This window comes from Photinus pyralis, unplaced genomic scaffold (assembly GCF_008802855.1).
Source record: "Photinus pyralis isolate 1611_PpyrPB1 unplaced genomic scaffold, Ppyr1.3 Ppyr1.4_LG4, whole genome shotgun sequence".
In the NCBI taxonomy this organism is placed as follows: domain Eukaryota; kingdom Metazoa; phylum Arthropoda; class Insecta; order Coleoptera; family Lampyridae; genus Photinus; species Photinus pyralis.
In genome coordinates, this window is record NW_022170511.1 from 34,412,941 (window position 1) to 34,423,658 (window position 10,718).

The following is a 10,718-nucleotide window of genomic DNA, read 5'->3' on the forward strand; positions in this document are numbered from 1 at the left end:
AAAAGCAGCATTTGCAACCTAGTGACCACTGTCAAATATCATAGAATAAATCTTGTGGGAGGTAAAAAAACACATAAATTCATCAAGAAATCATGACACATCACCCCAAAATTCACAAAAAAACTAACAAAAATTCATCTCCCACAAGCAATATTTTAAGATTTTTTGCTAGACCAAATCTTGTGGGAGCTAATAAAATCACTTAAAATCATCAAACATCATGATACATCAACATGAAAAAAACGCATAAAAACTAATTCCCCACACGCAATATTTTTCATTTTTCCAGTAAAAAACTCCATATCATTAATTCTATCAATAATGCGGTACATAAAATGTTAAAATCGACGTATATGTAATGTACCTAAAAAAATAGCAAAAAAAAAACTAGACCCCCACACACTAAAATTTAAACAAATTTCTTTTTACTAGACACTTAAAAATGAATAAAATCATATGAAAATCATTACTGCTGTGGGGTGCATTAAAAAATTAACTAAAAACCTATCAAATTCTTTAAAAAAATATGCAAAGAGTAAAACCCGAGGTAAAACCACTTGCGCCATCTATCCATGAGTTGAGTAAATGAGTAAACAGTTTTCTGAATTCTGTACAATCTGAATTTTGTTTGTATCAACGATAGTAGTGCATCATTCTGTGGCGAAATAATTATTGTTTTGGTAAGTACTTTACACTTTATTACTATATTAATATACTCAATGCATTAAATATAGATGAAAATAGTTATTTATGCCAGTCAACAAGAAAACATTAGAAAAATGTTTTAAAAACGTAACAACATTTAAATAAGCTTGATATGGAAAATGTTTTTCCAAAAAACGTTTTAGATATATTACAAAAATGTTTTACTGTAAATATTTTTGGGAGATATATTTTGCAAACATTTTTTACACATTTTGTGAAAAATGTATGCAGGTGCAATATTTCTAAAATATTAAAAAAAAGTGTTGTTGAATACCTAATCACGTGTTGTGAACCACGCACTCTTGGTGCAGTGCGCACTGCGCAGAACGCTTAACGGCTTCGTCTTATACTTAACCTCACTTGCAACGAATTGTTTACTACACGGTTTATTGTTCCTTAATTTGTTCGTGTTAATTTAAGTGTGTGGTATCATTTGCTATATTGTGCTCCATTAATTTATTCATTTTATTATTAGTTTAGTTGCTAAATTTTTGAGTGCTTTTCCGCCGGTGAATTATAACTACTTACCTACATAAGCCAACTCCAATACTCTATTTAGGTAAGTGTAATTTTAGATTCCTGTTACTTATAACCTTGCATGGTACCTGTTATAGTCGTGCTGTATATTCAAAGAATAAATTGCAATGTCAAAGAGAAGGAAATTACCGTTTAAGTTACTGTCAGCTCGCAGTCAACGTAGAAGGATGTATGATACTGATGATGAGGATGATAGTACCAATTTAAGCAATGCAGATAAAGATATTGAAACAGTCAGCTTATCTGATGATCAGAAGGCCATTCACAGCGAATCTGTAACACGATCCATGCATAATCAAAGTGCATTCGATTCTAACCTCGATTCAAACTTTGAAACATCCCAAACTATAGACCATTCGCACCTTAGTATGCAGTATGGGGCTTATGGAGAAACAGTACATGCTTGCCAAACTTATTATAGGATCGATTACTGCACCGTAAAACGGTAGTTTAGACACTATTTATTACTTTTTAACCTAACCTCAGAAGTCAAAAAGGTAAATTGTAATTGTTTGTCAAATGTGGCCGAGAACAGCTTGTATTTATTAAGTCCCCAAAAATTTACAAATGTACAGTATACATATTAGTCACTGGAATCGAATTGAAATTCATTGGAAGATGACTGCGACACTTGAATTATAAATTCTTCAACATCATCTTGAAGATAATCTGCTGCCCACATGCCATCTTCGATAGTTTTCACGTGATTGACATAATGTTGCCAATTTTGAACCGTCACTTGTGAATAACCCATTTTTATTAATTCTTCCATGTCCTTTATTTTAAATGTTTTGTTATTCATTTTGATATGATGTTTAACTTGAGCCCACACCATTTCAATGGGATTTAATTCACAATGGCATGGAGGTAAACGGAGAATCTCGTAACCTTTTTCTTGTGCAATAACATCAAGCTTATTTTTGTCGTAGTGATGCCGAACATGCGCAACAGAAGCCAGTAGGTCTCGTTTTAATGGATTTTCTTCAATCGGTACATTTTTCTCACGAAGCCAATCTATAATGTGTTATTTTCTCCATGACATTGTTGGTATCTTCTCCAACTTTCTACTGTGGTACGAGGCATTGTCAATAACAATGACTGAATTCGGTGGCACATTTGGTAGAAGCTGTTCAAAAAACCACTTTTCATAAGTGTCTGCATCCATTTCGTTGTGTGCATCAGCAGTGTTCTTTCTGCATAGAAAAGTCAGTTCCGCACCCGGAATAAAACCATTATCACCACCAGCATGTACTAACGCAAAGCGAGGCCCTAGACCAGTGGGTGATTTTAAACCTGTACTGAGTCCTTTGATGAATGCCTGACGATTGCTTTCAACGGTGGTGTCATGCCACACCCTGCTCACCGAATGACCAATGTTAACCCATGACTCATCCGTATACACAATATTTTTACCTAAAATATAAATATTATGTAATTTGCAATTAAATATAATAAAAAGATTAAGCACCTTCTTCTCTCAACTTCCTGATGCGACGTAGGTATTTATGTCTCCATCGTATAATATCATCCCGTTCAATAAGGATACTCTTGCGGCCAACCTTATCTTAAATTCAAAACCCATATCTTTCAAGAGATTGAATAATGTGGTGCGTTTAAAGTTGGGTAGATCGTTATCGTCATTTACGGAAGCTAAGATGCTGTTCATAGTTGGGGGAATATTTGTAATGAAGAAGTTATGCACTTTACGTCGAATAACTGATTGCACATTTTCATCATACACATGAAGACGATCATTGCTTTGTTTCCCTTTTCTTTGCTTGCGTTTTTTCGGGCTTGATACACCTTCGTTTCCGTCTTCCTTTTTAATGGCATAGATGCTCCGTTCAGAACAACATAAAGCTTTACTTGCTTCTTTCACAGCTGCAGTAACGTTCATCGTTCCCAAGAAATAGTTCAGCACGTTGATAATGAGGTGTTTCTCCTTCCGGCTAAAACACTCTCCTTTATGGCGTTTCACGTTAGCAGATCCTGCTTCAGCTTCGGCTTCCATTTAATGGGATATTCTAAAAAGATGAAATCAAATAACGGTTCTACAAGAACACTCAAAGTTACCTTGTATATAAAGTACGAGATGGAGGCGTTCTTAAAAGAAGGATTTTTAAAGCAATGAGACAATAAAATGTGTTAAATACGAAAGACAAAAACGAACCACACACGTAATGACAATACAAGAAGATTTGACGTTATATTTTGTTTTAAAGCTTAAATTCAATCATATATAAGTTTGGCATCATTGCGGTAAGGAATAAGGATAGCGTTATTGAAGAATGACGCAAATTAGTAAAGGAGGGATATAGTCCATAAGACCCCATACTGCATACTAAGGTGCGAATGCTCTATAGTTCCAATCTTCTTGCTACGTCTGTTTCATCAAGTTCACCATCTTCAAATATGTTAAAGCTTTCATCTACAGATTCAGAGAGCAGTACGGCTAGTCTGTTTGATGTAGAATCGAATACTAATCCTAAGACCGAATTAGAAGATATTACAATTTTTTTACAAGAGTGGGCGTTGAATACCAATTGTACAACATCTGCACTATCTTCTTTACTTGTGGGATTAAAAAAACATTCTTGTTTTTCTCGTCTCCCAACTGATGGAAGAACTCTCTTAAAAGTGAAACGGTTGTTATCATCTAAGCCTGTTGATCCGGGACAATATGTGCATATTGGCCTAAAGCACCAATTAAAAGTAATTTTTGAGCCTTTGACATCGTTATCCATCACTACAATAGATTTATTAATAAATATTGACGGGTTGCCACTTTTTAAAAGTTCCCCCGGGCAACTAATTCCCATCTTATTTTCTATTCCAACAATAGTTCAATTGAAAGGTCAAGTTTTTCCCTTGGGTTTTTATTATGGGTTACAAAAACCTAAGAGTATGTCAGCGTTTTTGAATGACTTTGTTACTGAAGCTGTAGATTTAATCCAAAATGGTTGTTTGTTGAATATGACAAATGTTATTGTAAGAATAATTGGTTTTGTGTGTGATGCTCCAGCTAAAAGTGATGTGTTAGGCGTTAAAGGACACAGTGGTTATTCTTCTTGTACACGTTGTACTGTAGTTGGAGAAACGAGAAACCACAGAAGAATTTTTTTAGAAACTAATTGTGCTGCTAGAACTAACAGTGACTTTATTAATTGGATTGATCCATCATACAGATTACATGACACTTCTTTAGTTAAAATACCAAATTTAGATTTTGTAAATGGTTTTGTCTTAGACTATATGCATTTGGTATGTCTGGGGGTAATGCGAACTTTAATTGTGACATGGTATTCTGGAGATTTACCTCACAGGCTTTCATTTGAAAATATTTCAACAATTTCTAATAATTTATTACAATTGGTTCAAAATACACCAACTGATTTTGTGAGGAAACCTAGAGAAATAAAATATGTTCTTAGATGGAAAGCCACAGAATTTCGAATGTTTCTATTGTATTTCGGCCCTGTTGTTTTAAAAGGCGTTCTAGATCCTGAAAAATATAACAATTTCATTACCTTACATGTGGCCATTTCAATTTTGTGCAATACATTTAGATGCAAAGATAAAGATCAGAGACAGTATGCTAGGTGCTTACTAATTAATTTTATTAAAAATGTGCAAACTTTATATAGTCCAGATTTGATGACTCATAACTTTCATGGACTTATTCATTTGACTGATGATGCTGATTACTTTATAGGCAAAATCCCTGATTTTTCTTTAGACAGTATATCTGCTTTTCCATTCGAGAATTATATGCAGCAAATTAAGAGAATGGTAAGGGCGAAGAACGCACCTTTGGAACAGATTATAAATAGGATTAGTGAAAAATTTTGTTATGGTTCGCCTATAGATCCTATTCATAATACGGATACACCAAAAATGTTAATTTCTCATCAAAGTGGTCCACTTTTGCCCAATTGTGGAAATCCACAATACAAAAAAATTTCTTTCCGTTCCTTTACTCTTTCTACTACAGCTCCCAATAATTGCTGTAGATTAGTAAACGGTGACTATCAGCAATTCATTTGTAATTTTAGGGCGTAAGTACTTAATAAAAAATTATTTTTATCGGGTTCCCTGTCAAAGTAATAATTTAGATATCTACAAACTTTCGAAATTGTCTCAATTAAATATGTTTGATGTTAAAGAAGTATCTGTAAAATATATTACACTGCCACGTAAGGACTTTGTCGTAGCATTTCCACTGTTACATACCTATTCTTAAGCTATACCTACTCACAGTTTAATTTAGATTTTGTTTCTTTTTTTTGGAGATATTTAGCTACACTCCAGTTTCATTTATATTTTATAGTATTAATAGGCACGACTATACTACGTAATCTTATTCTATATGTTATGTAGACTGTTGTTGTAGAATGTGGACTCTTATACAATTTATTGACGATGATGATGATAATGATTACGATGTCATTCCAACATCATGGATTGTTAACAACACTACATGCGTATTTCCCCAAGAAAAGGCATCAAAGGTGAAGTTTTTAGTAAAAAGTAATGCCTCGCCAGATAAAACCTGGGAAGAGATGCAGATACAAATAATACACAATGAAATTGGTACGTTAAATGTTTTAAATTTGCAGGTTGTTATTTTTTGTATTACAGGCAATTACAACAAAGCTCTGCAAATGATGTTTAGAGCAGCAAAAAAAGCACCATTATTTTCAGATGACGAAAAAGGCAGAGGACATCGCCAAAAAAAAGAAACCAAGTTTCATGGTGAATGTGACTCAGAGGAAAATTCGCCAAGAAACCGCAATAATTCTAAGGAGTTATTGGAGGAATCGCATTACCCTACAGTTCCACCTTCATTTTCTGTAAAATACAATAAGCAAGCCTCGACACCCGCACCTCACAAAAGGACAACATTGCCACCTTCTGAACTGGCTTCAAATCCGAGTTCAAGTTCTGCTCAAAATAATGACCCTGTCGTTCACTCCCACAGCACATTTTCATTGTCTGCTTTTGAGAATGTGAATGTGAACTGTGATATAAAAACCAAACACAACTGCACTTTTGATGGGAATAATCTTCTCTTTTCTATTGCACAACAGTTGTGCAAATTATCAGGTAAGCTACCTCGCAGAATGTTTCATTATTTTATCATTTATTGTAATTTTAGTTGATATGACTAAAATGAAAACCCACTTGAAACATATAAGGGAAAATACTAATGAAAAAGTAAATGCAACTGTGGAAGAATCCTACGATGCCGACGAATTATTTCTTTTTCCGATAAAAAATGAGGAGCAACTCCACAATATAGAGACGCAATTAAAAAATCCAGATAATAATAATAAATTGGTTGTGTTAAGACATTTTATGTTTTGATCAAATCATACTAATCTATCTCGTATTTTAGATAAAAACATTGTTGCATCAGGCTGAAGGCAAATCTGTACCGAAGATGGTAGGTTCGATTATGGCCTATGTTATTTCCAATGAAGTGGCTTCCAATTTCAGTTGGAAGGGCCAAAAAAGTAAACAAGCATTTCAGGAAATGGAATTGGCAAAAGCAGTTGTGGGTATATGCACACTATTTAAATACTAAAATTGTAATAACAAGCTTGCTATTGTTATTCATACAAAATCCAATGTTTGGTATCTTATCTAATGTATTTTAGCTGCAGTCTTAAAAAAATATCCATCTGAATCAAAACAAGACGTTATAAAAAGTATCCAGTTGTGGTTAGCACAAGCACCTACACGAATGAAAAGGTATATTTCATAACATTTTATATTAAATGGCTCGAATTTTATTTTTATATTATAGGGCTCTTGAGGTTAAATTAAGAAAAAACGCGATTAATGAAGATACTACCCAAATGTAATACCTATGCAACATATTCATTATGTAAAATTAATACTCATTGCGTTGTAGGGATCCTGAAAATGGCAATGGAGATTCCTGAATCTAAAAGGAAACACATCATGTGAATAAATTACATATAACACAAATTTTAATAAATAAATATTTTTTGAATGCATCTAAGATTTTTGCAATAATATGGTTGCAATCTTTTAAAAATATTTGGATGTGATTTAAAAAACATTTTTATAACGTGATATAACAAGCGTTTAAACATTTTGAAAATATTTTTTTAATATTTGAATATTATTTCTAAAAGGTTTTTTAAACATTTTAGTATCATTTTTTAAATGTTTTTTTAATATTGCAACTGCAACCTATTTGTGGCCATTAAGACATTTTTGCAATGTTTTAAAAAACATTTTTGCTATATTGCAATAATATTTTAAAAAATGTTTTGAAAATATTTTATTGCTGACTGAGGCGTTTTATTGGTGAGTGAGATGTTTAGTCCACGAGCGCTGCGCGAGTGGATTAAATTCGAACGAACCAATAATCTTTGATTTATACATGAATTGCATACAACGTTTTTTCGTCGACTTCACTGGGGTAGGTAATTTTAAATTCAACTACAAGAAATTACAAACGAAATTATGAGCTACGATTTTCCACTAAATTACCTACAGCTATTGTCGTTGCTACAGGAATGTGTTGTTTTATGCTGTATCGTCAGTCCTCGTAATCGCAGTGGAAGATTATGTTGCTTGCTCTGCTGTGGAGACGATTTTAACATTATATCTCTCAGGGTGAAGCTAACAAAGCAGAGCTCAAACAAAAACCAAAACATATCAGTAACAATGTCATCAAGAACCAAAAAGATTTAATTTTAAGAAATACATCAAAACAAGAATTAACTTTTCCAGAAAAAGTAAAACGGATTGAGGCAGCTTTGAAATTTTGAGAGCCTTTGATCAATAAATTGTGTTCTTTTTTTCTAATTTAGTTGTTGGAACAAAAACATTAATGATAAATATAAAATTATATTATTAAAGATATTAAATTCTGTGATGATTTTAAACTTTTTTTTTCAAAGGAATGAATTTAGAGATAAAACGCTACGTGTTCTAGAAACTGCAGGTTTTAATAAACACTACCAATACACCAGTCTCGGTCACCTAGCCGAATTACAAAGAAAAGTATAATGCAATGAGGGTACAAACTGAAACTGTTTTCCTAAGATTATGATATTTGTGATTGATTGTAATAACTTATATTTAGCAACAATTTTTTTTCTTTGGCATATATCACCTTTCACATTTTAAAACCTTGTTGGTAGTATACCTATTACTCTCTTTGCAGTTGAGCCACATGTCACTGAGTAAGCGGCTGAAGATGGATTCTACTGCATCCTATTCATCTGATCCTATCACTCAAGTAAGCACTGAAGCTCAGGATGCATCAGGAGATAGTGATGGAACTACACACAATCAAAAAGTAAGTTCTTCATAATAATAATATATATTACCGATTACCGGTAGTAATTTTTAATCATTCTGATTTTATTACAGAAGGAAACACGACTTATCTTTGATGAAAATGAGGGTAATTTCAGAGAAGCTGTTAGGTGGATAGGGTGGGTTGACAAAAGCCTTTTTATTGCCGAATTGCTGAAGAAACCACGTCGTGTGATTATTTTTGCGCCCAGGCGTTTTGGCAAGTCTCTGAATATAGACATGGTCAAGTGCTTCTTCGAAATTGTAGCTGGTCGAGACATAAGCTATGCACCTAAGAATTTAGAAGAACTGAAAGAATACGAAAATTTTAAAGCATTTTGCAGATATGGACTGTCACCACCATGTAAGATAATAAAGGAAGAAGAACTTGTTAAAGAATACTTTGGGAGACACCCAGTTGTGTATCTGGACTTAAAAGACCTTGATTGCACTTCCAAAGAAACTGTAAAGGATGGTCTCAGAGGCATTGTACATGATCTCTATGTGAATTTTTCATACCTGATGAAGGACGAACGTTTAGCTGACTCACCAAGAAAAGTAAAAGCAGCATATGAAGCTTGTGAAGCATGGTGTGGTATGAATACATACATGAGAGAGGATCCAACCATAGGTTTGCAAAAATTGATTGAATATTTACATGCTCACCATAAACAGAAAGTGTACCTGTTGGTTGATGAGTTTGATGCTCCTGTGGTGAACGCCCTGTTGGGTGGTAAAAGTGGAGATGAAGTAAAAGATATCAGCAATATAGTAATGTCCCTGCTTGGTGCAGTTGTGAAAGGAAAAGTGGCGGATAATCATCTCTTGGGATCACTAATTACGGGTGTGTCATTTCTGGGAAGCATTGGTATTTCTCAGCATCTTAACAACATACCATTTTACAAATGGTTACTAGATGATGATCGGTTTGCTAAATATTATGGTGTTGGGCATGAAGAGCTTACTACGCTTCTTGAAAGTGTGTTCCCTGAGCAAAAAGAGAAACAAGCTTCTATCCAACGAGAGGTATTGGGTCTCTACAATGGATACTATATTAAAACTGAAGCTGTGTGCTGTTTATGGTCTGTTTTGCACTACATTCGACTTCGTGTGGAACTGAACGCTTCTGAGATCAGAAAGACCAATTTTTGGAACATTAGTGCACTTGGTAAAGTTCTTAAAAATGATGATGTAATGGAAACAATGGTTCATGTAACAACAGGGGGAAATTTCTCTTTTATGTCCTGTGATAAGTTGGATGCCAAGGATCTTGCTGACTTTTTAAATGGTGAAAACAATCAAGAACAACTTGTCTACTCATTTTTCATGGAACAAGGGTATCTCTCCATTGATCCAAGCCATCGTTCTAGCAGATCTGTTAAAGTGAAAGCTCCAAATCCTGAAGTCCTTACTGCGTATCTAGAGATGTTTAGTAATTTCCATGTGAAAGTTTGTGGATTTAGTAACTTGTCAATGCATAAATGTGCAGAATATTTTGAGTCACTACCTGATAAATCTGCAGATGAACAGGAAGAGAGTTTAAGTGTTTTCTATGAGGAGTTGAAAAAACTTTTGTCAAAGTTCCGCGGACAAAAGGTGAAGGAACGATCAATACAATCTCTTATGTTTGTTACCATGCTCAAAGCAGACTTCAAATATTGCGAGATGGAGAAACCTGTTACAATTCAGATGGATGGTAAGAAAGTAACGGGATTTATCGACCTGTTCATGGAAAATGATGATTGTGTAGTTATTTGGGAGTTCAAGCATATTGAGGCTGATGATCTTCAAGCAATCAAGGATTCTTCTTATGAGGCTTTGAAAGAAATCCTTTTCGGCAGCCAAGCCAAAAAAGTGCCCTATATTAATAAAATGGAGGAAGTAAAAACAAAAAATTACATTCTCATTGGACTCTGCTGTGGTGATAAAGGTAAAGCAGCAATGTCGTGCTTAATAAATAACAAAGACATCAATAACTGTATCTCTTTTCCATAACTTAATGACATCAGTTTTGCCATTGATGTGTATATATAAAAACAGTATGTTGCTTTGTAAGTTTATTTCATCTGTTCAATAAATGCTCTTTTTGCTCTCTTTTTCTTATTAATTTTGGTGCGTAGAATCCAAAAGAATTCGTCGAT

General features: G+C 33.8%; 2 protein-coding genes across 2 annotated transcripts; both read left to right on the top strand.

The window, feature by feature from the left end:
• The first annotated feature begins 918 nt into the window (after positions 1-918).
• On the top strand, positions 919-10,572 carry LOC116169099. Its single transcript, XM_031485126.1, has 5 exons — positions 919-1,264; positions 1,320-1,589; positions 3,604-3,954; positions 8,444-8,578; positions 8,653-10,572. The coding sequence occupies exons 2-5, from the start codon at positions 1,350-1,352 to the stop codon at positions 10,570-10,572; spliced, it is 2,646 nt and encodes an 881-aa protein (XP_031340986.1). The 5' UTR covers positions 919-1,264; positions 1,320-1,349.
• LOC116167664 lies at positions 3,961-6,755 on the top strand. Its single transcript, XM_031483109.1, has 5 exons — positions 3,961-5,031; positions 5,633-5,832; positions 5,881-6,345; positions 6,398-6,579; positions 6,638-6,755. Exons 1-2 carry the CDS (start codon positions 4,147-4,149, stop codon positions 5,657-5,659), a joined length of 912 nt encoding a protein of 303 aa, XP_031338969.1. The 5' UTR covers positions 3,961-4,146; the 3' UTR covers positions 5,660-5,832; positions 5,881-6,345; positions 6,398-6,579; positions 6,638-6,755.
• Positions 10,573-10,718: the final 146 nt, after the last annotated feature.